Source organism: Lampetra planeri, chromosome 35, assembly GCF_965212315.1.
Source record: "Lampetra planeri chromosome 35, kcLamPlan1.2.h2, whole genome shotgun sequence".
Classification (NCBI taxonomy): Eukaryota; Metazoa; Chordata; class Hyperoartia; order Petromyzontiformes; family Petromyzontidae; genus Lampetra; species Lampetra planeri.
In genome coordinates this window covers 4,038,008-4,061,894 of record NC_136141.1, presented here as the reverse complement: position 1 = coordinate 4,061,894, position 23,887 = coordinate 4,038,008, and the positions used below count along the sequence as shown (strand labels likewise).

The 23,887-nt window shown below is 53.6% G+C and overlaps 1 protein-coding gene across 3 annotated transcripts; it reads right to left on the bottom strand.

Moving 5' to 3' along the window:
- Positions 1 to 395: 395 nt before the first annotated feature.
- On the bottom strand, positions 396 to 23,700 carry LOC144730288 (uncharacterized). 3 transcript variants are annotated; one of them, XM_078610978.1, is made up of 20 exons: positions 23,472 to 23,700; positions 19,011 to 19,358; positions 18,317 to 18,547; positions 17,889 to 17,999; positions 17,341 to 17,443; positions 16,225 to 16,292; positions 15,529 to 15,599; positions 15,053 to 15,135; positions 14,372 to 14,483; positions 13,071 to 13,211; positions 12,512 to 12,612; positions 11,854 to 12,022; positions 8,932 to 9,678; positions 8,310 to 8,452; positions 7,313 to 8,038; positions 6,418 to 6,582; positions 5,477 to 5,796; positions 4,886 to 5,023; positions 4,330 to 4,445; positions 396 to 3,251 (listed from the first exon to the last, which is right to left on the bottom strand). In XM_078610978.1, exons 2-20 carry the CDS (start codon positions 19,339 to 19,341, stop codon positions 3,144 to 3,146), a joined length of 3,984 nt encoding a protein of 1,327 aa, XP_078467104.1. In that variant the 5' UTR covers positions 19,342 to 19,358; positions 23,472 to 23,700; the 3' UTR covers positions 396 to 3,143. The 3 variants fall into 3 exon arrangements, with proteins under 3 accessions (XP_078467104.1, XP_078467103.1, XP_078467101.1); XM_078610977.1 differs by lacking the exon at positions 23,472 to 23,700 and adding an exon at positions 20,028 to 20,152 and having other exon boundaries at positions 7,313 to 8,023; XM_078610975.1 differs by lacking the exon at positions 23,472 to 23,700 and adding an exon at positions 20,028 to 20,151.
- Between the last annotated feature and the right edge of the window lie 187 nt (positions 23,701 to 23,887).

Below are 23,887 nucleotides of genomic sequence, written 5' to 3'. Positions count from 1 at the left end.
CCAGAGGTCGCAAACGGGTTTCGACTCCTTACCCGTACCCGGCCGCACTAGGTTCGCAAACGGGTACCTGTACCCGGCCGGGTATCGGGTAGGGTACGGGTATCCGGTACCCAATTGCGACCTCCGGGATGAAGCCATGTTGCAGGCGCGGGTGGGTTGAATCTAGGAACTTGAATTGTGAGAAGAGACAAGACGTTGGGAAATGAGTGACAAACGGTTACTCACCAGTGACTCATGGCCTACCCGTACCCGGCCGCACCAGGGTCGCAAACGGGTACCTGTACCCGGCCGGGTACGCGTAGCCGGGTATCGGGTAGGGTACGGGTATCAGGTACCCGGTTGCGACCTCTGCCGCGAGCCTTCCTCTTGCTCGATTCTGGGAACACACAACGGAGTGGCCAGCTGCAAGGTTTATTTCATGAACACAAAAAAGGTTTAACCGCAAGCACAACCCAAACACCTGCATTGAAATGTGAACACGGTTTCACGTGCACTTGGTACAGAAAATCGTATTAACTATGGCACGTGTATATATATATATTTTGCATAGTTAACAGCTGCTTAAGACAACCATATTGCATGTAAAAATGTTTTACAGACCAGCAATCAACACGGTCCCAATGCTCGAGTCCTTCAATCGCGATGGACGGCACACCGTAAGGCTTTGGGAGTAATAGAGGTGCCAACCGGGCACGCTGTGCGACACAGGACGTTGGCGAACAGACGGATCCATCTCCTACGGCCGCCTCCCCGCGCGAGACACAGAGACGGCACGGCACAGACCGCCGCCGCCGCGGACCTCAAGTGGGGAAACCAGACGCTTGCAGAGGAATCGGCCAAACAGGACCATCCATGGGAGGGGCAGGGCAAGAAACGCACACCTCGACTCGGAATAACCACCGGGACGTCGCGCCTGTAAAGAATATAAATGATAAGCGGACAATAGCTCCTTTGCTCATCCGTCGGCATGTAACAAAAATAAAAAAACTTATTTACGCGGCCCGTCGGCCTTTCGGGAAGGCTGTGGGGGCAAGATGGGTTTGCGCAAAAGAATGCTTGCACTGTGTTTACGTGCAGAGCACGAGATATATGGAGGGCATTGTCTGACCCTATTTTGTGAACGCCCGGGTGAATGAAGCAAAAGACAACGAGGGCTCGTATGTAATAGACACACGGTGTTGGAAACATTCTCCTCCAGCATATCCGATTAGTGCGGCCCAAGACTTGAGGAAGTCACGGGCCGTGCGAAGCGGAGTCACGGGCCGTGCGAAGCGGAGTCACGGGCCGTGTGAAGTGAGGTTACGGACTGTTGAAGTGAAGCTGTGGGACCATATCTGGACCATGGGGGTGTAGGTTCCCCATCCCAAGTGTAACACAAAACTTGTCAACATGCTGCCAAGTATGGCAATGATTATTCCGTGAATCAAATTAAAAGGGGCACTCATCGCGTCCATCACATTGTGCAATGGATACGTATCGAACATCCATCGCATTGTGCAAGGCAAGAATGTAATATTTCTGAAATTCATGCGCCGAATTATTGTATGGAAATGTGACACTTGTGTGAACGGAACTAATGAGGCAGATCTGGACAGAACACACGAGACGGACAATACAAATGAGACCGTATAAACGAGATAAAAATAACTGATAAGAATAAAAATAACCGACTTACCGGATTGAACTGGAACCCCATATCGTTAAAATTAATATTAACGTAGGGGTGAAGAATCACTACATGCCTACGATTCGGCCGAAGGATGCACACGAGTAAATGCCCCCCAACATTTCAAAGGGTCTCATGACATCACATTTCATTTAAATAATTCCAATGCTCAGCTGTCATTCTTGTTAAGCCTAGGGGGGGGGACATACCCCCTTATTACAGCTGTCCCAATAAAGCACCGAGTGGTAATACCACGAGTTTTCAGATTTAAAACCACCAAACCTGCTGCCGTGTCTCTCCGTACCCTCGAAGTAAAACAGTCAGTGTGAAAATGCACAACATTTAAATTTTCAAATCGACGGTTAATTTCCCTCCGCAATTCTCCGCAACACGTCTTATATTAATACACGAGCTTATATTTTTCAAGTATAGAGGATTTCACAGGCATCCTGCTACATGTTTTTTTTTCGAACTTTGTTCTTATAGACTAAATAATAGCTAAAATAAATTGTATGAAAATAAAAAAATGCAGAAAGCGCACTTATTAATAAAAAAAATATCGGCCGAGTTTCCCCGCACCCCCCCCTCCCTCATCAGCCTCCACAGATTTTCCACTTAACGGCTGCCACGGATGAAAGCAATCGTCGTGCAGTGGTGGGAGAGGTGGGGGGGATGGTGGGCACTCAAACCACGTCGCGAGGCCCCCACCACAAAGCCCCCACCACAAAGCCCCGTCACGATGAACCTTGTGCGAGCGAACGCGTCAATCCGCACGTTCTCAAGACGCCGCCCCCCTCCCCCCCCCCCTTTTTTTTTTTCTTCGGTGCGTCGCATTTTTGGCAGAAACCATGCCGACGATGCCTCTCCCTTCCTTCCTTCACCAACAACGGGCAGCACAACTCGGCAAAGGTGACGCCGATTCGGCCGCCCGGTTGAGGACGTCACGCCGCGGCCATCGACGGCTCAGATGGGCGAGGGTTTCTCTTCCGGCCCCCCGCAACGCGGCTTTGTCCAGACTCGCAGCGGTGGCGCCGACGACGCGTGTCCGCGTCGACGACGCTCAAGGCAGCGTCATAGAGCACAGCTGGCGAAGGTGGCGCGCGCTGGGTGGTCTGGGAGGACACAGACTTGCTTGTCTCTCCGCCCGCTCCATGCGTGCGCGTGCATGCGCCGCCTATGGAGGAGCGGCGCCGCCGCAGCGACAGCCCAAGTTTGATTCCCGGCCACGGATAACAACTGAACTGGTCCTGGGCCTCCGCTAGGTTGAGCACTGGGCAGACAAAGGCGGCCGGGTGCGGTTCCAGCAACACCACCCCCTTCTCACGCGCCGTGCCGTCCTTAATAGGTACTCGCCAACAGCACTTGCTCCCGACAGCCCGCGTGGGGGCTCCACGGGATATGTTTATGTCTCTGTCCGTGTTGTCTTGGAGAGAGGGAGACGCTTTTCTGTGCCGCGAGGTCTCCGTCCGTGCCAGCCTCAAAACCTCTCGGCGTGGCCTCCTCGGCCCCTGGAGTCAAACGTCTGCTGGAAGAGGTTGCCCTGCGACTGCCTCCACTGCTGCGACTTCTTCCTCACCTTTTTCGTCTGCAACGTGAACAGCAGCGGCAGCAGCAGCATGGGATTCGTTAACGCCTCCACACACATCCACACAGCACAGAGGACGAGCCAGCGAGCCCAACCACCGCACATCCGGCCACGCACAAAGAGGCTGCTGGGAAAGTGCCGTCCTTGAGCTAACATTTTTTGAGTTGAAGTATATTTGATTTGCTGCATGGATGATGCTGGTCCCGTTAAGCCGGTTGCCCAGATGCATTTTACACGGGAGATCCGTGGTGCTGCACAAGCATAGCAACAACAAACCAAACAGGTAGACATCGACATCGCAGAGAAATAAGTAGAGGGTCCCTTTTTGGCACCAGGGACCGGTTTCGTGGAAGACAATTTTTCACGGAACGGGGTGGGGGGGGGGGGTCATCATTGGGTCTTTCCCCCTTTTCAAAGAAGCTCTCCAGCGACATTTGATTTTTGTACTAATTTTGGCTACTAGGGGTTAAGCAGCTTGTGGGCTTAGCAAACCCTTGACTGAGACGAGCGCGCGGTGCGGGAAAGAGGTGCGGACGGAAGTGGTAAGTAATAAAACAATAGGGGAGGGTCACGTGCGGACTCACCGCTCTCACCTGCTGCTGCTGCTGCTGTGCGGCCCGGTTCCTAACAGGCCACGGACCGGTACCGGTCCCCGGCCTGGGGGTTGGGGACCCCTGCCTTAAGGGATATTGCACAACCAACGAGGTATTTAATGGTTGTAAACGGAACACACGTCCCACGAGTGGTTGCTGCAGCTGCCACCACGCCCGATCACCTTTGTCTCCCCAGCGGCGATGTTTACACGCCACACCAGGCACTCATTAAAGAGCCGAGTCGACCAAGCGCTAACCCAGGACCGGCTGTGAATTGAACTCGGGCCGCCGAGTTTGCAGCACAGCGTGCTAACCACTTCACGACCACTGCCCCCTAACCACTGCACCAGCGTGAACTACCGCACCCCACACACACACACACGACGCAACAACGACAGTGGGAATCGAACTCGTGTCGCTGGGTTTGTAGCGCGAGGCGGCACAGGCTGCAGGGGGCGAGGGGTTGCGAGCGGAGCACTCCTCACCTTGCCCAGGTCAAAGTCCTCGTCCCACTCGTCCGTGACGCGGTCGTGTCTGCACATCGCGACGTCGCGCTGCGCATCGCGGCTCACCAGGGACGGCTGCCCGTCCCACGAGAGCACTGCACCGCCAGCGGCACAGCCAACAGCACAATTATACCACAGCAGCATGACCACAACAAAACGACCGCGATTAAAACCATCAGCACCACCACGAAATGACTGTCATTCAATACCATCGCAAGCACTGCCACAACCACGATTAATACCATCACCACCACAATCAACATCACCACCACCATCAATAGCAGTACCACCAGCACCACCACCACAATTACCACCACCACCAATAGCACTACCACTAGCACCGCCACACCATCATGGCCACCACCACCACATTCCATAACAACAAAACCCTCGGACAAAACCTCGATCCCTAAATCCACAGGTTGCACCGGCAACGAAACTCCCAAGACTATGAAATCAAATAATACAATCCCGACTACCACAACAACCACGATGAAATACCACGCGCGCTTATTAGGTGGCGAGCGCCGATTACCTGGGGTGCCGTACGCGCGGTCCGACGATCGGCGGAGGAGCTCCCCGAGCACGTCCGACCTCCGCGGGGCGACCGCCCTCTCTGGTTCTGCCAGGCCGCGGCGATCACGAGCGTGTCTGTCCCACCGCACCGGCGCCACTGCGCACGCGGCGGGGGGCACAGGGGCACACGGGCGACACGGGCATGAGCGTTGCGGTGAAACGCCGGTGCCACTTTTTGCAAGCGGACCGCACCCTTTTTAAATTGGCGAAGTCTTGCGGGTGCCGGGCATGTTACGCGTTGAGCGTTACAGTGGCACTCGGCGGTGAAATTCACCATCACGCCACATCCGCACTTCGAGTTCGCCGTTTGACCTCAGCGACAACTGGCGATGAAATCAAACGTGGCTCCGATGAGCACGGTCGGCTACGTACGGCGCAAAAGAAGTTCAACATGCATACAACGCAAACGTCCTGCCACACCCCCGAATAAAGTTTAACATTTAACTAAAGGATGCGTAAAGCCTAAAATCTAAGTTACACACAACCGTTACGCAACCGGGAGAAGCCAGGACAGGGCCCAATGCGAATGGAAACGTGCGTGGACAATCACCGTGTGCTCGCTCTGCCGCGCTGGCCTGCCCGTTCATCAGTGCCGGCAGCTGCTCCTCCTGGCCTGCATCGGCCTCCTCTTCCACCACCTCCTCCACCTTGCCGGCCCCACGCTCACGGCCATCCGCTTCTTCGGAGAGCCGCCGTTTCTTCTTTTTGATTTTAGGGGGCCCGGCGTCCGCCTCCGGGAAGTCGGCCTTCGTCCGCTCGGTGGCGTCCGGCCCGAGGAGCTCCTCCTGGTGGCGCTTTCTCTTGCGCCTCTTCGTCTTGTCGCGCGGTGTGGTGCCGGTGGCAGAACGCTCCTCCGGGTTATGGAACTCGCTGTGGGTGGAGGAGGAGACAAGGGTAAAGTTGCAGCCCCTGCAATTGCTCCGGTCACGCCACGGCCAGCAGAAGGGCCTCCGCACCGGAGGAGGGGGCAAAGCTCGAGAGCTCCTCGAGTGGCCGGAGACTCTAGAGCCCCCCGCTCTACTCTAGAGGGCAAGTGTTTGGCCTACTCTTCCATGCTGGTCAAGACGGGCGAGAACACGGTTGTTGGTTTCTATTCGCGTTGGAGCTCGGGTATTAAGAGGAAAAGGGGGTTGGGTCTAGGCCAGGGGCTAGAGTTTTTGTTGGCGAGTTTGAGTTTAAACTTAAATCAGTCATCGTTAGGTCTCATATTCTTAGGTGTTTTCCGTAAAGTCACGTAGGTAAAACATTAAAATTAATAAAAGTTAAATAAAATAAAAATCACGACGTTTCGGAGGCAACACACAAGCTTCCGTCTTCAGGTGGAACCGTCACAGCCACGAATTGTTGTGATTTTTATTTTATTTTTATTAATTTTAACGTTTTACCTACGTGACTTTACCGAAAAAACCTAAGAATATGAATCCTTGCAGTCACGAAAGCTTCAAATCTAGAATCGTTAGGTCTCCCCGGCCGCAGCGTCTGTTTACTCACGTCGCCGAGTCGTTGTTGTTGGAGGTTGTCACGACTTCCTTGGCCAGGGCGGATCCTTCCGGAGTCTCGGCTTCCCGCTTCGACTTCCTCTGCCTCTTCTTTTTGTGTCGTCTCTTCCCCTCCCCCACGCTCTTCGGCTCCGAGTCCTCATCAGCAGCAACGGAGCTGAAAAAGACACCCGGGAGCCGCATCGTATACAAACTAATTTTTATTTCACCAGGAAAGGGCCCTCTGAGCTATATGGCTATTTTTGAGAAGTGACCTGGCCACAAATGATACCTCAACGAAGTGGCTTATCGCGTGTAAATCTATAGCAGCCAAATTCTTCACACGCGAGTTGATTCTAAATGTGGAGTGAAAAATCGGAGGACGCGGAAGAAAAGCCACGCAACCACGGGGAGAGATGCAAAACTCCAAATAGACTGTACAGGCGTCACACGGGGGGGATGGAACCCACGACCTCCTGCATACCACGAGATATAGTTAACATCCCCGCCACTGTGGTGGGCGCCCCCTCTGATTTCACCAACCAGCACTAACCAAATCGTGGTGAAGCATGGTCAAACAACCCCCAAGACTAATCCAGTAAGAAAATGGATCAACAAAGGGCTGTGTGCTACAGTATTTTTTTAAAATCATTATTTGGAATGTGTAATAGTAACCATTATTACACGGTGGTTATTTTCACTATGCTATGAACCTGGAAACTTGAGTTTCAATGTCAAGTGATGCCTCCCCCCTTACCCTCCCATCAACTTGCAGTGACCAGCGTGGCGTTCAACAACAACCACCCAGGCCTTCATCCAACAGTGGACTGACAAGGTGGCTGTGGAATATTCATATTCTAAACACTCGTCACGACGGTAAAACGTCGACGTTTAGAAATTGAACTTACGCGTCTTGGCGGGACTCGACAGGCGCGCGCTTCCTCTTCTTCCCTCTCGCTCTGCCGGCCGTGTCGTCTCCCGTCTCCCCGGTCTCCGTGCGCGGCGCACCGCTGCTCTCTCCTCCGTCTCCACCTTCTTCACCGCGGTGGTGCTGGAGGTCGTCGTCGCGCTCCTTGTCACGGTTTCGCTTCCGTTTCTTTCGTTTCCTGCGTTTGCCCGAGGCGGGCTTGGCGGTGGATTCGGTCGTGACCTCCTCCTCCTCCTCCACCACCATCTCAGCCGCCACCGCCTTCTCAACTTGCCCGATGCCCTCCGACCTCCCGCCTGCGCCCCAAGGCTTCTCCCTCGTTGCCGTGGTACTGCTGCGATCGCTGTCGCCACAGCCAGTGCTGACGTCTGTCGCCACGGCCATTGTCGCCGAAGTCTCCGCCGGGGTGACATTCCTCTTGGCTAAACCGTCGCCCTGCTTGTGCTGCTGCTGCTGTTGCTGGTTGTGTTTAATTTTGCCGTTCGCTTTCCCGAGCGCCGCAGCCTCGTGGCTTCCATTCGCCACGAGAGGCGACAGCAGCAGCGGCGGTAACGACGATGGCTTGGGAGTTGCCACCCCTCCTCCTCCGCTGTGCGCGGTTCCGTTGGGTTTGGACAGAGCATCCGATTTGATTTTCCCGGGCGGGGAACGGCACAGGGATGGGAACGCGGGGGTGATGTTCCAGCCAGGGCTGAGAGGCGACGGCCTGGTGCAAAGGGGGAGGGAGGCAAGATGGAGTGAGTCTCTAATAGCTACACAACTTCATACGGACGTTCAGTTGTATGTATGCATGAATGCTGAACTTTTTTCGCACCGTACGTAGCCAACGGTGCTAATCGGATCATCTTCACAAGTGTTATCGTGCCCCCCAGCACCCCCCTCCCCCTTGGTTATGGGAAGACGGACAGAGTCAATGTGGTAATGTGGTTGAGTAGCGTTAGGAAGGCAGTGGAGCGCCGGTGAATGTGGGGAACCACCTGGAGGGGGAGCGCACGGGGCTGCTTGAGACCGACCACTTTCCGACCGGCAACAACGACGGCGTCGCCGCCACGAGGGGCGGGGAGAGCGGCAGGGAGGCCCCGTTCACGCGCCAGGCCGGGCGGCCCACCTGCAGAGTGGCCTGGGGGGGGGGGGCGGGCGGTGCACAGGCAGGGGCATAAACACACGCGCACGTACACACACAAGACAAGGGATACACCGTGCGGCCTTTAACAGGCTGTCAGGCCAAGTGCCGTGAGCGAGCAGCACCTATGAAGGCCGGCATGGCACACGAGGGCGTGGGTGGCCAACACCACGCCCGGCCGCCTTTGTCTCCCTCGTGGCAATGTTTACACACCGCACAAGGTTCTCATTTGAGGCTGAGTCGACCTAGGGGAGGCCCAGAACCGGTTCAGATAATCGTCACCGGTGTTGGCCGTGAGCAGGAAATCGAACTCGGGTCGCCGGGTTCGTAGTGGAGCGGTGCTAACCACTGCGCCACCGCTCCCCACATATACACACGTACACAAACATCACAACGCTTACACAAAGCCCTTGACACACACGAACAAAACAGACACCGACCCACTCCAAGCCTCGACACAGAAACGCCGCAGTCACCTTCGGCGACACGAGGAAGAGCTTTCCGAGCAGAGGCCTGGTCTTGTGCGCAATCTTCATCGGACTGGGCGACAATTGCATGGCGGTCGTCTTGTCACCGCCCGCACTCGCCGCCTCCGAGTGGGCCCTTTGTCGGGCACTGCAGCCAGCTTGCTCCTCGGACGCCCCGACCGGGCCCTCGCTCTGCGCGCTCGCGAGGGCCCCGCCAACGCCGCCGTCGCCGTCGCATTGCCGCTCGGTGGCACCGACGACCGTCTTATCCGCGCCGTTCTCGCTCGGCTCCGGAGACTTTTTATCGGCGGAGCCGTGGGTCTTTAGCTTTGGCTTGTCGGCCACCAGCGCCTCTTTGGGTAGCGGCTCCCGCGACGCTTTCCCCGCGCTCCCTCCGCCCTCCGCGGCCCCGTCGAGGCCTGGTGGCGTGGGGCGTGGCGACGCCGCCGCCGCGGTCCTCTCTCTGGGCGGCACGTCGGCGGCGGTGGCATTGGCCGTGGCAGGCGGAGCTGGGGGTTTTGCCGGAGGAGGCGCGGAAACGGAGAGCCGCGGAGTATCGGCTGCGTCCGGCGGCGCTTTGGGCTTCTTCGCGAAAATGTCGATGAACGCCGGAGCATTCGTCACTCTCGGCTGGCAGCGGGGCGGGCCGAACGGCAAGGTGGACGGGGTGGACGGGGCGGACGCCCCCGCGTTTGGGCCGCGTTGCACGGAAACTCCAAGCTGGTCCGGTCTTGCCACGATAACAGAGTCGAAATTCTGAAGCGGAAGGCGGGGCGAGTTAACGGACGGAACAGTGGTAAACCCTCACGACCTCGTTAACAATTAGCCGACCGATGACAACTCGTTGGCCGGTTACCGCTGAAGACGACTATTATCCCCTTGGCACTGGCTTTGGCCGTACACGCAAAGAGGGGACTCGGTGACACGAGTGCTTAAAATGTAAAAACGTAGTCTACAGGAAGCGATCACCAACACCAGAGAAGTGCAATCGCGGAAACACGTTCGTCCAACCTCATCTATCGGCTGCCATTCGACGACTCGCGGAAGAAAAGACGGACCGGTTTAAAAGGGCGGCACTGGTGCTGTACGAAAGAACCTCATGGAACATTTACAAATAGAACTCATCCACATCCCTCTGTCAAACAGTGCTGGGTGAAGGCCTCCCGGCGCTGTGCCAATCATGGGATCGTCCGACCAAGGACCGGTTCAGACTGACATCGGTCGTAGCTGGGAATCGACCTCGGGTCACCAGATTCGAGACGCAGCGCGACAACCGCTGCAGCGCCACCGCCCCCCCCCCCCACCCACCGCCGCCACTACCCCGTGCCAAACATGCCGCTCGTCCGTACGCCTCAAAAATGAGCAACTCCTTCGACGGTGGCACGCTACCGATTGGTGGCCTCGCCGTGCTGAGCCAAGCTCCAGCCCTGACGGGCTCCCGGCGACAAGCTCAGCGGAAGACGACAGAGGCACAGGAGCGAACAGGAGCGACGTGCAGACAATAGCAACAGTTCGTGTGTAAACACGTATCGTGAACTGTAACGTGTCCATCGTATATCGTACGAGTCGTCAATTGTACGTGCGCATCGTGTGCCGTACATGTGTATCATGTGTATTGTTTCCATCGCGTATCGTGTGTATCATGTGTGCTTCGTGTATCATACGTGTTTATCGAGTCTATTACGTGTGCATCGTATGTGTGTATCGTGTATTGCGTACATCGTGTATCGTATGTGTTTATCATGTGTGCTTCGTGTATCATACGTGTTTATCGAGTCTATTACGTGTGAATCGCACATGTGTATTGTGTGTATCGTATGTGTTTATCATGTGTGCTTCGTGCATCATACGTGTTTATCGAGTGTATTACACGCGTATCGTGTATCCTAAGTGTGTATTGCGTGTAGTATGTGCGCATCGTGTGTATGTACGTATATATAATAGGGTTGTGAAAATATTTTTTTCCTCTTAACTACGTGGAAAAGGATGTTAAAACGGGAAACCAGTTTGCCACACGTTCAGAATTGTCCGGCAATAAACACAACACAGTTACATTGGATAAAGGAGAAAAGAAAGGGGGAGCTGTCACAGTGGTGGTGTTGCGGGGTCAGCGCACTGAACTTGCCATCCGTCTCCTGGCGCGACAGTTTAAACATTGGGGGCGAGATTCTTAGAACCCCCACCGCCCCTGTCCACACAGCAATAATGATATCATTGGGACCCTTTTGCCAGTACCAATATGATAACAGAAATACAAGAGACTTTCCCCTTTCTCGCAATAAAAAATAACGTGTGAAGATGTTCAAACACCCAATGGACGCCTATTGCAAGGCATCAAAGTCTACGAACGGCTTCAAGCAGGCTGCGTGCGGTGGGCTACGGTGTGGGTACGCGCACATCTTCAGAGCCGTCTAGTGAGCCTAGAGCCCTAGAATTCGCTGCGGTGGAATCCCTTTTCGCCAGCAGTGGCACGAGCGAGCGATTGCAGGGCGGCGCCTTTTTAAACTTGTAACCGAGAAACGTCGGCAAACGAGTGCACGCGGTGACTCTGGCCGCCGTGCCGTTCGTAGGCTCGCTCGCGCGGCCACTCGGCACATTGGTACCGGTTTTTCCAGACGCCGTTTGGGAAAAAAAGAACGGTAAACCCATTCAGGAACCGGTTCGTATGCAAGTAAGTATGCATGCTGAACTTCTTTCGCACCGTACGTAGCCAACCGGTGAACAACCCTAGTATATATGTGCATGAAAGCGTTGTTCTGGAGGCACTGGGCAAAGACGACGGGGACTCACGTGGACGCAATGCCAACGGCTCGTCTAGGATAGAAAGGCGAAGGAGGACTACTGCTTGTGGTCCATGGACCCAGCATTGGATTTCATGAAGGCTGGAATGGAGGAGGAGAAGAAGGAGCAGCAGCAGAAGTGTGGCGCCACCTTGTGGAGCAGCGGTGGTCGCTGCGACGAGCCCGGTGGGGGGGCGCTGCCCGCTCGTGCGTCCTTGCCGCCGGCCCCACCGTGCTGCCCGGCCGCCAGGGCACGCGCGGGGGTCTCGTTCCCCTGGGGGGCAAGCCCGCCATCCCCAGGCTTCTTGGCATCCTGGACCCTGCGTCCGTGTGCGTGCGTGCGTGATTGTGCGTGTGCGCGTCCGTGGGGCAGAGGGGGTGGGGCAGACCATTTAATCCAGCAATTTTCATTTGGCCCTGTGGGGTGATGGACATGTGGGACTGGCGGTATGGCGCGGCAACGAGAGGGGAAGGCACAGGATGGGGGCAGCAGTTGAAGGGAATGGCTCTGGGATTTCGGGGATAACCCCGAGAGTTGAAATTACTGAGAGGGCTCTGGCAGCACTAGGGAGGTAATGACACTTCAAGGGAGCAGCTCTGGGTAGCGGGGGAGGAGGGGGCAAGGACAGCAGGAGGGACACTGGGAGGTGGTGGCAGTGAGAGGGGGCTACAAGGAGGAAAACGTTGCACGGACAAGTGGCACTGGAAGAGGGCGGCACTTGAACAAAATGGCAGTGGAGTTCATGGGGTCAGCACTGGGGTTTAGGGGGCGGCACTGAGAAGCGGCGGCATGCGGGGGAGTAGCATACCTGATGTAGAAGAGCACATAGGCCTGCTGGTTGAGCACCACCTTGATGTTGCTCAGGCTCACGTGGGAGTCGTTCATTTGGTACCACTGCCCGTTGCTCGCCTGCTCGGGAGGGGATGGTGTTGAACGGTGGGAGAACAACGCGGACGGATTATAGCCGGCCTCTTAATAAACAAAGCGCACGTCAATCACAATCCTGAACACCGACGATGCGTTACGCACATCGCTCAAGTGTATGCGTGCGGGTCGTGCGTGTGCAACCGCAAGTGGGGAGCGGTCGTGTAGTGCTCATCGTACTGCACTTTAAACCCAGCAGCCCGAGTTCGATTCCCACTCACGGGCCTCTCCTAGGTCAACTCGGCCTTAAATGAGTACCTAGTGGAGTATGCAAGCATCAGCATCGGAGACAAAAACAGCCCGGGGAGTGACATTGCCCGTAAACCTGCTCCTCGTGCGCAGTGCAGGCCTTAACAATAGGCGCTCGCTAACAGCACTTGGCCCACCGGTCTACGCGGCTATCGGCTTGTGACCACGCAGGGGCAGCGACCGGTCGCTCCCACCTTGACGTAGCAGTAATAGTGCCCGGCGTAGCAGCTGTAGCCGGAGTGCACGAGCACGGCGTAGAGGCTGTAGTGGAGGGAAGCGCCGTTTGGCACCGACATGAACGGCCGGAGGTTGAGCCGCTCGGGGTAGCTCACGTCCTGCGGGGCGACGGAGGCGCAGGGTGATGTTGGGGGGGGGGGGGGGGTGGGCGATGTTAGCGTCACCTGTTCCACTAGCGAACGCTTCGTTTACATGTTACAATAATAATGCAGAGTTTGTGACGCGCAGGTTTTGCTCAACCCCGCTTTGCGTGGGAGACAGAGAGGTGAGATTCAGAGACGCGCGGGAAGCCACAGGCAAGCGGAAAGGAGCAGCCAGGAGTGGCAATTTCCCCAAGCTCTGTGGTCCTACGTTGATGTTTGGTCAGCTCGGAAAATAATCTACTGCCTAATCGGGCAGCAGTAAAAATTATGCGTGACGATTAATGCAAACACTTTCCATCGCGTTTGTCCTCGGAATGATCTCATCGGCGATCAAATATTTAGCGATGAAGTTCTCCCATCAGGTAAATATTTAAATATTTTTTTATAGCCTGGCGTGCGTTTTGCATGATTGGTGGCTTTGTTTTTACGCCGGGCATTGCTCCCCACTCATTTGGCTGTGGGCGATTGACAGCTGACTGCACTCATGTCCAACGTTAAACATCATGGGACCTCCTTTGCCAGTACCAAAATATGATAATAGGTTATTCCCCTTTTTTCTGGCAACAAAACACGTGTTAAGATGTTAAAACACCTAACTGAAACCTTTTACAAGGAATCATGTCTGCATTAACCACAATGCTTGTGGTCAGAATGCAAATAAAAAACACTGATAACATATGCATTGTCCTTGAAACTGATTGGTCCACAACAGAGACACCTTCCTTTTGAGCCTCGTCTCAAACGGTGTTAGACCAGAGGACACCAAAAGGCGTACAGCCCAAAGACAATGCACTGTCAGAGTAATGAGAGCTCGGGGTGAGCATCTACATCATGGGACCTCCTTTGCCAGTCCCAAAATATAATACACTCAACGCCTCTCCGATCGCTCTTCCCTTATAACCTCCAGTGGCCCCTTTCCCCATCAACCAGTTTGGCACAGGCGCTGAGGCTCGCCCCTCCGTGTGGTTTCCGCTTCACCTGGGCCGCCCCCCTTCCCACGCCATCACCCCAGGGGGATAACTACCAAGGTGACTCCACCGATAACGCAATTAAACAAGACCCAGGCGCCCGCACACCCCGCGGAGTGGCTCCTGGGGAGTTAACCGCCTACGCACCTTGCTGATTTTCCCGCCTGTGAAGTTGGCGAAGCGTTTCATGGAGATGGTGAGGACCCTGGAAGCGCGGTGAATGGAAAACCTCTTGGAGGCCGGAACTTTCTTGTGGCAGCTGAGTTGAGACAGGAGGAGGGGGGGCAGTGGAGACGAAGGCAATTTTGGTCATCATCGTCGTCATCACTGCGATAAAAATTATCGCCATTATCATTGTGATAATCGTCAATAAAATCAACCATCATCGTCGTGACTATAGTCGATCACAAAAATTGTCGGTGATCATCATTGTCATCAAAATCATTATCGCCAATGTTATCGACAAGATCATCAATGCGACCAGACAGATCATCAAAATCATCACCAATTATGATCGTTGTCATTATCGTGGTCATCATAACTGTGCACCAGTAGCGGCCGGTATTTGTGGGCCACTTGGGAAAAACAGAAAATGTACAAAAATTAACAATCATCTAAGCTGCACATCGTGTTTTTTATATTGTGCACAAAATTGTCTATCGCTTCCCTCGCTAAAGCTGCCGTTCACCAGAGCATCTGATGAACTACGCGTGCGTGTGCGCGCGTGTGCGTGCGTGTGTGCGTGCGACACCACGCAAGTTCGCTACTCTGGGGCCAACCCCAGCTGACGGGGCCGCCCCCTGTCCTGGCGCGTGGACTCTCGCTCACCGGTGGCACATGTACGCGTTGTCTCCGGACAGCAAGTCGGGCCGGACAAAATGCTCGAGGGCTCGGACCACGTCACTCGAATGCTGGGGGAGGGGGGCAGGTTGGTGGGGGGGGGCAGAGACACATGGAGCAAAGGAAGCGATAATTATTCAGGAAGGTAACTCAGGTCGGGGATCAATCAGACAGCTAATAAGTCATCGATTCATCAAAAAACAATCTGAGTGCCTATGACCAAGTTGCCTGGAATGTGCCCGATCCCACCAGAACGAGCAAGCCAGGCAGTGCTGAAGGCACAGGAGCGGACCAGACCGCTTCAAATATTCGCCACCGTTATCGGTCGTGAGCGGAAAAGTGGTTAGCGGAGTGCGCTAACTACTGCACTACCGCTCCCCATGCCTAAGGAAGACACACATACACACACACACTCGCGCACATGAATGGTTCACCCTTAATGTGACCGAGGTCATTGAACGCACCTTAATGTCCAGGGCAATATCCAGGTACGGGTCGTAAGTGTCCGAGACACCTTTGCAGACTGAACACTTCACTGCAGCGCAGGACAAGAGACAGGAAACGGTGTCAGCAAACGCAAGAAGGCCGCATGTCCACAGTGCTGACCAGGGCCGGATTTTGGCCCAAATTCTAAGATCGGGTACCTGTGCCAGACTTCTGACCCAAAAGCGCTGACCTCTGGAGGGGTGGAGGTGGCAAGGTTTTTTAATCATTCCGCTAGTTTACTCAGGAATGCCTCACTGAATCACATGACTCTTTTGCAGGAAGGTCCTTCCAAGTTTCCACAGTAGGAAGGCAAGGATCAATGTAGGGATTCCAATTAAATAACTCGCGGCAAATTTTTCAACTTTAGACCGTGACTTCGGCACGCAATGGTCGACTCTTGCGAATGACGTGAATTAATCTATAACGTCCACTGTGAAGCAGATGGCGAGTAGTAATATTATTACGGTCAATTTACACCGCAGTATTAACTAGGGCGGCCGCTGGATTCAAACCTTGAACCTCTGCAGCTAACTCTGGGCCACATTACCTGCCAAACGGTGCAAAACAGGCCCCTTGCATTTCAGGACAGACGCAGAGACGGCGCAGAAAAACAAGCGATGTTAAATGCGTGCGTGTGTGCGTGATCAACGCGGGTAAATGTCTTGACTTCTGACCTCTTGACCTTAAGTAACCGCCGAAGATTTGATGGACCAGTGTGGTGGCCTGGCTCTGCCTGTCCAGCCTATAAAAATATCACACCACATCAACACAGCAGCAACTGCAAGATGCGAGTAACAAAAAAAACATTGGAGGAAGCTAACGATAATTTTCAATTGAAATTCAGTCGGCAGAAACTGGTGAATGAGTGTGACAATATATTTGGTTTCATAACGAATGTCAATTGCAGCCCTACGTCAATTCACTGTTGGATGAAGGCCTCCCCCATGTGTGTGCCGGAAAAGAGAATCACTCTTACAGCATTGCTGTGTGCCATCACAACCATGACAATTGTGATTATATTATGGCACGCACGACAATACACCAGCTTCGATCTTCCACGGAAACAACGGTCAGCACTGAGCCAGATCCGCACAATCCACGGATGATGTTGATACCCGGTGCACACGTGGAGAATCAAAGACTCTCTCCTCTTTCTGTCTGCGACTTCCGCTACGAACTCCAAACCGTGGACCATGTGACCTCGCGCTGCCCCAAATGCACACGTGAAGGTGATGGGTGGGTGAGTAGGTGATCAGTGGGTGAGTGGTGAGTGATTATATCTACAATTCACCAATTCTCAGAGAAGGCAATAGAATGGCTGAATCCACCACAAGTGAACCTCTAACAGGTGCTCTCCATAGGCCATACAAAGAAGAAGTTGGCCTTTTTGCAGTGTTGGTAAAGGGCATCATTATTGTTTTGCGGTGTGCGCAACTAGAGGGCATCATCGTACTATGAGAAGAAAATAGTTTTGCTGGCTGTTGAGCGGTCGCGCAAGTGCGCCGCGGTGGTGAAGTCAAAAGGCAAATCCGTGTGGTGACGTCACCTGCATCCCACAGCGTTCAGAATCCTAATCTTCATTGATACTGGAGGAATCCGATGAGCTACAAATCTCTTTTTACAGATATCCAGTAAGCGGTAAGCCGGATTCTTGCATCATGCTGACGTCATTAAGTCTCCCCCTACCCCACCCTCCACCCCTCGGCCATGCATTGTGTAGCGCTGCGTGGTATAGCAGAGGGCATTATCGCACACGCTCCAGTATTGCTGCGCGAGGCGAGGGCTCTCACTTGGTGTGCCCGCTCAGGCAGGCTTTCTGCATGGCGTCCACGGTGTAGCGCAGGAACTCGTGAGCGTCCTCCTGGCTGCCGAAGCGGAAGTGTCGCGCGATTCCTTCGGCGGAGAGGGAGGGGGGGGAAATAAAGAAATTAACGCGCACGACACCGCGGCGGGCGTCAACAAAACCACGATGCGCACCGCCGCCCGCCCAACCGCGCTGCCGAGACGTGTCGTGAAAAACCCCTTGCATGGAGACACGAGCGTAGTGGGGGGGGGTGCTGCCACGCTGGTATTGCAGTGCAGAGGTCGCCGGTTCGATTTCACATCGCGGCGCCGGCAGTTAAATGAATGAGAGCGTTTTTGTAAGTTTATTAAATCCCCCCCCCCACCCACCACCTCTGTCTATGCCAGCAGTATACGTGGGTGCACACCACATCGAGGAGTCGATCGGCAGGTCGCGTGTGCTGGGGTGAAATGTGGGTAGTCCCACCTATTCCAAGGTAGAGTGGAGGTCAAGCGGGCCGTGAGATGTGGGGGTAGGGGGGGGTTGCACACTCACTCTTGAGGTCATTGATCACAGAGAGGGGCTTGATGGCACTGCCGGGGTTGGAGAAAGTCTTGACCAGGTGATTCTGCATGATGCACAGCATGCAGAACCCGCTCTGCGTGCCTGTAGGCGCAAGTACGCACACACACACACACACAGATAAAGATCACCCCTATAGCCTCAACAGACTGTTGGGGCAAGTGTTGCTAACAAGCACAAAACAAATATCACCCCTATAACCTTAAAATACAGTTGGGGCAAGTGCTGTTAAACAATGTCGAAGGACAGGACGGCACACGAGGAGGTGGGTGGCTAGCACCCCTTTGTGTGCCATGCTGGCCTTCATCGGTGCTCAGTAGCAGCGCTTTCCCAACAATCTGTTAAGGCTAAAGCGGGGGATCTTTGTCTTTGTGTTTCCCGGTTGCACGCGGCTCACTCACAGGCGCGCGTGTGCTCGCGCGACATCAGGTAGTTGGCAAGCGGGGGCGTATAGGCGAGGCACTGGAGCGTGGAGTTCAGGAAGCACGTGTTGCCCAGGTTGTGCAGGCCCGCGCCCACCCGTTGCACCCGCTCCCAGGTCAGCACCAGCCTCTCCGCCGCAAACAGCACCTTCTGGGGGGCTGGGATCCCATCTTGGGGAGGGCCCGGACCAGTGCTTCCGCCACTGCCGCCTGCCGGGTTGGGACACCATGCCGAACAACACGCGGCACGACCCGAACACACGTCAGAGGGCTGCACTATACAACAACAAAACCCTACAGAGTTGCAATGAACATATCACCGAGATCGGGAGCTCTCTAGTCTCATTTGCACCGACAGGCAGTGGCTCAGGGTGGGGGGTGATGCTAAGGCATTAGCTGATGGGTGACTGGTGACAGAATGATATTAACCATGGTCAATAAGTCCATAGCACAGTGTGGTAACCACTGTACCACCACTCACCGCCCCTTCAATAAAAATAATAATTTTAAGTTCTGCGATTCGCAGTGCAAATCGACCCCCATCGTTCCACGCCGCCACGAGGCAAATTTTCACATCGCTTACTGCTGCACCTTGGCCCCACTCTCTCAAGACTTTCTCCGGCAATCACCGCTGCTATCGCCACTGTCTGCACCAGGGAGAGTTGCCCCCTACCTGACGGTGGGATGCTTGTGCTGCTGACGCCCGGCCAGGAAGCCGACGGCGCGATGGCGGCATCCCCTCGGCGTCCGAGCGGTTTGTACTTGAGTCTCAGCGCCGCCAGACGGGAGCTCGCGTCGCCGCTCGAAGCTGCCGGAACAAACTCCAACCGCGAGCGGAGAACCTGGGAGGCCGAGGCGGCCAGCAGCCGGTCCAGGTCCGGTTCGGCGCTTTCATTGGCGCTGCCACTGTCCGTGCCGGTGCTCGCACGCCGCCCCTTGTTCGACCAGAGGTCGCCGCCGCCACCCGGCCTCAGGGTCGCGTTGAGACGCTCCACAATGGCCATTGTCACGAAGCTTGGACCTGAGAAGAGCAGTCGGGTTCATTTCAGCCGGGTCTGTCTGGGTCGGGGGTCGGCTGACTGCAGCTCCGGAGCCGCGTGCGGCTCTTTACGGACTGCCTCGTGGCTCCCGTCACTATAATTGGAATGTAAAAAAACATCCTAATTATTTTAGACGAACGGTGAACGTCTCAAAGCCCAACAACGATTTGTAATGCGATATTACAAATCATTGTGTATGTGCTCTTATTAAAATAGTGATTGCAAAAAATATGCTTTGACGTTATTCAGTACTGTCCTGTATTCACATCCTACTACAGTCTTACCAGCGGCCTGGGAGAAATTCAGTGAGGAAAATAAGCCTTGGCATGAACCTCAAAATCGTGAAACGTCGTCTCAAGAAAAAATGCAAACCTGTCAACACCTTATCAGTAACTACCTTAATCCAGACCAATTCAGACCTTATTGGTCACCCCGTAGCCTTATAAATCTCAACGTTCATCCTACAAAGTCCCATCACAAGGGAGAGACACAAACAAGTAGAACAATTTGCGTATTTATTTTGTGCCCGTATCGAAACGGCTGTACGCCGTATGGACCTAAGAATACAGGTAAACCCGTATGGGTTGACAGGTATGAAAATGTCACGAGACTATTTAGAGCATCACACATACAGGATCTTCAACACACACCTGTAAACTGGTCCTCGATCTGCATGTCCTGTTTTGCCAGATGCGTTGCTCGGTGCTTTCGCAAAGTATTGCTAGGGAAATGCAAAATATTCTTAGGTTTTATCGGTAAAGTCACGTAGGTAAAACATCAAAATTAATAAAAATAATAAAATAAAATAAAAAATCACGACGTTTCGGAGGCAACACAAGTCTCCGTCATCAGGTGGGACCGTCACAGCCGGATTAGCTGCATCAAGGTCGGATTAGCTGCATCTTGATGCAGCTAATCTGGCTGTGACGGTCCCACCTGATGACGGAGACTTGTGTTGCCTCCGAAACGTCGTGATTTTTTATTTTATTATTTTTATTAATTTTGATGTTTTACCTACGTGACTTTACCGGAAAAAACCTAAGAATATGATTCCTTGCAGTCACGAAAGCTTCAAATCTAGAAAAAATGCAAAATGTTGCTAGATCCAGCAAGAACATCACTAAGTTGACAATGCGCTGGAGAAGAGACTATGAACTAAAAACTATTTTTTACTTACCATGGCCCACTGAGCTATATACAGTATAGCTCTTTTTTCCCTAAGCAACCTGGCCACACATGATTGCCCAATGAAGTGGCTTATCATGTAGAAATGTATAGCAGCCGAGTAGTCTAAATGCACGTTTCTCAATGCTGAGGGAAAAACCTGAGAAAAATCCACACGACCACGGGTACAGATACGCGCATACTCCAAATATACAGCAGCAGGCATCGTCAGGGTCGGGATCGAACCCACGACCTCCTGTGTACCAGGCGAGGGAGTTAACATCTCCTAGCCACCGTGATGATGAGAGACACCACAAACTGCAAATATACAGCAGGCATCGTCATGGTCGGGATCGAACCCACGACCTCCTGTATACCAGGCGAGGGAGCTAACATCTCCTAGCCACCGTGATGATGAGACACCACAAATTCCAAATATACAGCAGGCATCGTCAGGGTTGGGATCGAACCCACGACCTCCTGTATACCAGGCGAGGGAGTTAACATCTCTTAGCCACCGTGATGATGAGAGACACCACAAACTCCAAATATACAGCAGGCATCGTCAGGGTCGAGAACGAACCCACGACCTCTTGTATACCAGGCGAGGTAGTTAACATCCCCTAGCCACCGTGATGATGAGAGACACCACAAACTCCACAATATACAGCAGGCATCCTCAGGGTCGGGATCGAACCCACGACCTCCTGTACACCAGGCAAGGTAGTTAACATCTCCTAGCCACCGTGATGATGAGAGACACCACAAACTCCAAATATACAGCAGGCATCCTCAGGGTCGGGATCGAACCCACGACCTCCTGTACACCAGGCAAGGTAGTTAACATCTCCTAGCCACCGTGATGATGAGAGACACCACAAACTCCAAATATACAGCAGGCATCGTCAGGGTCGGGATCGAACCCACGACCTCCTGTATACCAGGGGAGGGAGTTAACATTTCCTAGCCGCCGTGGATCTGCATGGTCCAGACAGTTGTGTCACCATGGAAGCATGGCCCAGTCTAACGAATCACGGAGTTCAAATTCCGGTTTACTTTCCCTTCCATGCTGAAACCTTAAAGGAGGCGAGCCAAACCTGGAAGCAGTTGGTGATAGTCACGGCTTAATTAAGTATCTTCTTGGTTCTTTCGGTAAAGTCACGTAGAAGGGAAGTAATAAAATAATAAAAATAAAACATAATAATTATTATGTTATATTTTTATTATTTCCCTTCTACGTGACTTTACCGAAAGAACCAAGAAGATGAATCCCTGCAGTCACGAAAGCTTTAAATCGAAATTTAATTAAGTATATTATATAAACACTGCCTTAATATTCAATACATTAACGCGTTTATTATTAAATTCGTATTATGCGTTGTACACGTTTTTAATGTAGCGTTCCGCATTGTGTTTTTACACATTGTGTTTTTACACAATGCGGAATGTGTTCTCAGTTTTCGTGTCGGTCTTAAAATAAGAGACTCTTTGTACTGAGGGGTGCTCGCCATAATAATAATCATCATCCTTGATCGATCCACTGCTGGACGAAGGCCTCACCTAAGGCGTTTCCCACCTCGCGATCCTGTGATGTAACAATCAATCCATCTATAACCTGCACGCGAATATGCCGTGATAATACAGCACTGCTATAGTCTATCGTGTTTAATTGTTGTTCGACAACATCTTTCACGAACCCACTGTACCTATTACTGTATCCACGATTATCAGCAACGTATTTAACGTGGGCGGTTCATTAGGGTATACAACGCACGAGTGCTGTAAATGTATTGCCGAAAAATAATTGTTTTGACAAAAAAACAACAAATAATTATTTGTTGTTTTGACAACAAAACAACAAAAAATTATTTGTTGTTTTGACAACAAAACAGCAAATATTTATTTTTCGGCAATACATTTACAGCACTCGTGCGTTGTATACCCTAATGAACCGCCCACGTTAAATACGTTGCTGATAATCGTGGATACAGTAATAGGTACAGTTTTGACAACAAAACAACAAACAAACAACAACAAATCAACAAACAATGAGTGCGACGTTGCCCTTCATTCGGAACTCCTTAACGTGCTTGGGGGGGGTTCACGTTCAAAGCTAATGAAGTCACGGCAAGTGCCACCGATACCACCACCATCATCATGACACCCTTCCATCATCTCTCTCTCTCCTCTTTTTTCTTCTCTCTCTCTCTGGAGAAACCGCGATCTCCACGAGAATCATTCCGGCCACCGAATGTGCAGCGAGGCCGATTCTTCTGATGCAATCTGATCACGATAAACCCATCTGGACTCGAGCAGCCTACCACCCCCCCCATCTCTACTCAAGGCAGGCCACACAAACCCAATGCAGACTCATACGGAGCTAGCTGGCTATGCAGACCCGAACATACAGACTCGAGACAACATTCACGAGCAACTTGAACTCGAGCAAACTCAACCTCGTGCCGAATCAGAAGCCCCTTTTAGAAACGAAGCAGACCCATCCTGACACCAAGCAGACATCATCCATCATTATCATCAACCCACTGATGAAGGCCTCTCTCCCCCCAACAGTCCTTATCCCCTCGTGGTCCCGCGTGACAGGAGGACACCGGGGGCAGCTGTACACGTGGTCATTTCATCGCTCCATCTCCGCGGGGCACGTGCTCTCATTGACACCCGATCGAATCACCATCGATCCAGACCCCAACCAGACCCTGTTAATACCGCGACTGAACCCATCCATACCTCGTCAACAAGCCAGCCACAGCACCCAACAGACTAATAACGTTCCAGGCTCCAATCCCATCCAGAATCGAACCAGATCCATCTCGACCACCATCCACACCCCCCCCGCCCACACCCTAGCAGCCCGCAACCAAAAACGTGGACTGCAACACCCCTCCACAAAACCCTTCCCCAGCGCCTCTCACCGTAGCCAACGCTGGCCCAAGGCCTTGACTTGAAGATCTAAACCAGCCCGACGAGGAGGTTGCCGAGGTGGTTGCCGAGAAGAGATGAAGAAGAGGAGTTGCGGTGGGGATGGGTTGGTGGTGGTGGAGGCCGAGACGAGGGAATGCTTCCCACGCGCGCGCCTCCCGCCCACGAGGTCTCGTCAGAGGAATCGGTGGAGCACGCGGGCGGCCATCTTACCTGGGGGTGGTGAAGCCGCCCAAGCACTCGCCCACCCCCCCACTCCAACGTTGATTCGCCCTCGTGGTCGTGACGTCATCCGGGGTGACGGGGAGGGGCCGCGCAAACCCAGCGGCGTTGTCCATACACGCCTACCTCACGTAAGATGGCCGCCCTCGGAGAGGGGGGGTGATAGTGAAAACGACGTGACGTGGCG

Coding starts and splice junctions, on each gene's coding strand:
- LOC144730288 (XM_078610975.1), bottom strand. CDS start 20,052: ATGCAGATCGAGGACCAGTTTACAG. Junction 18,548..19,010: donor CACAAGCATCCCACCGTCAG/GTAGGGGGCAAC, acceptor CCAACCCGGCAG/GCGGCAGTGGCGGAAGCACT. Junction 18,000..18,316: donor GCGCGAGCACACGCGCGCCT/GTGAGTGAGCCG, acceptor TTGCGCCTACAG/GCACGCAGAGCGGGTTCTGC.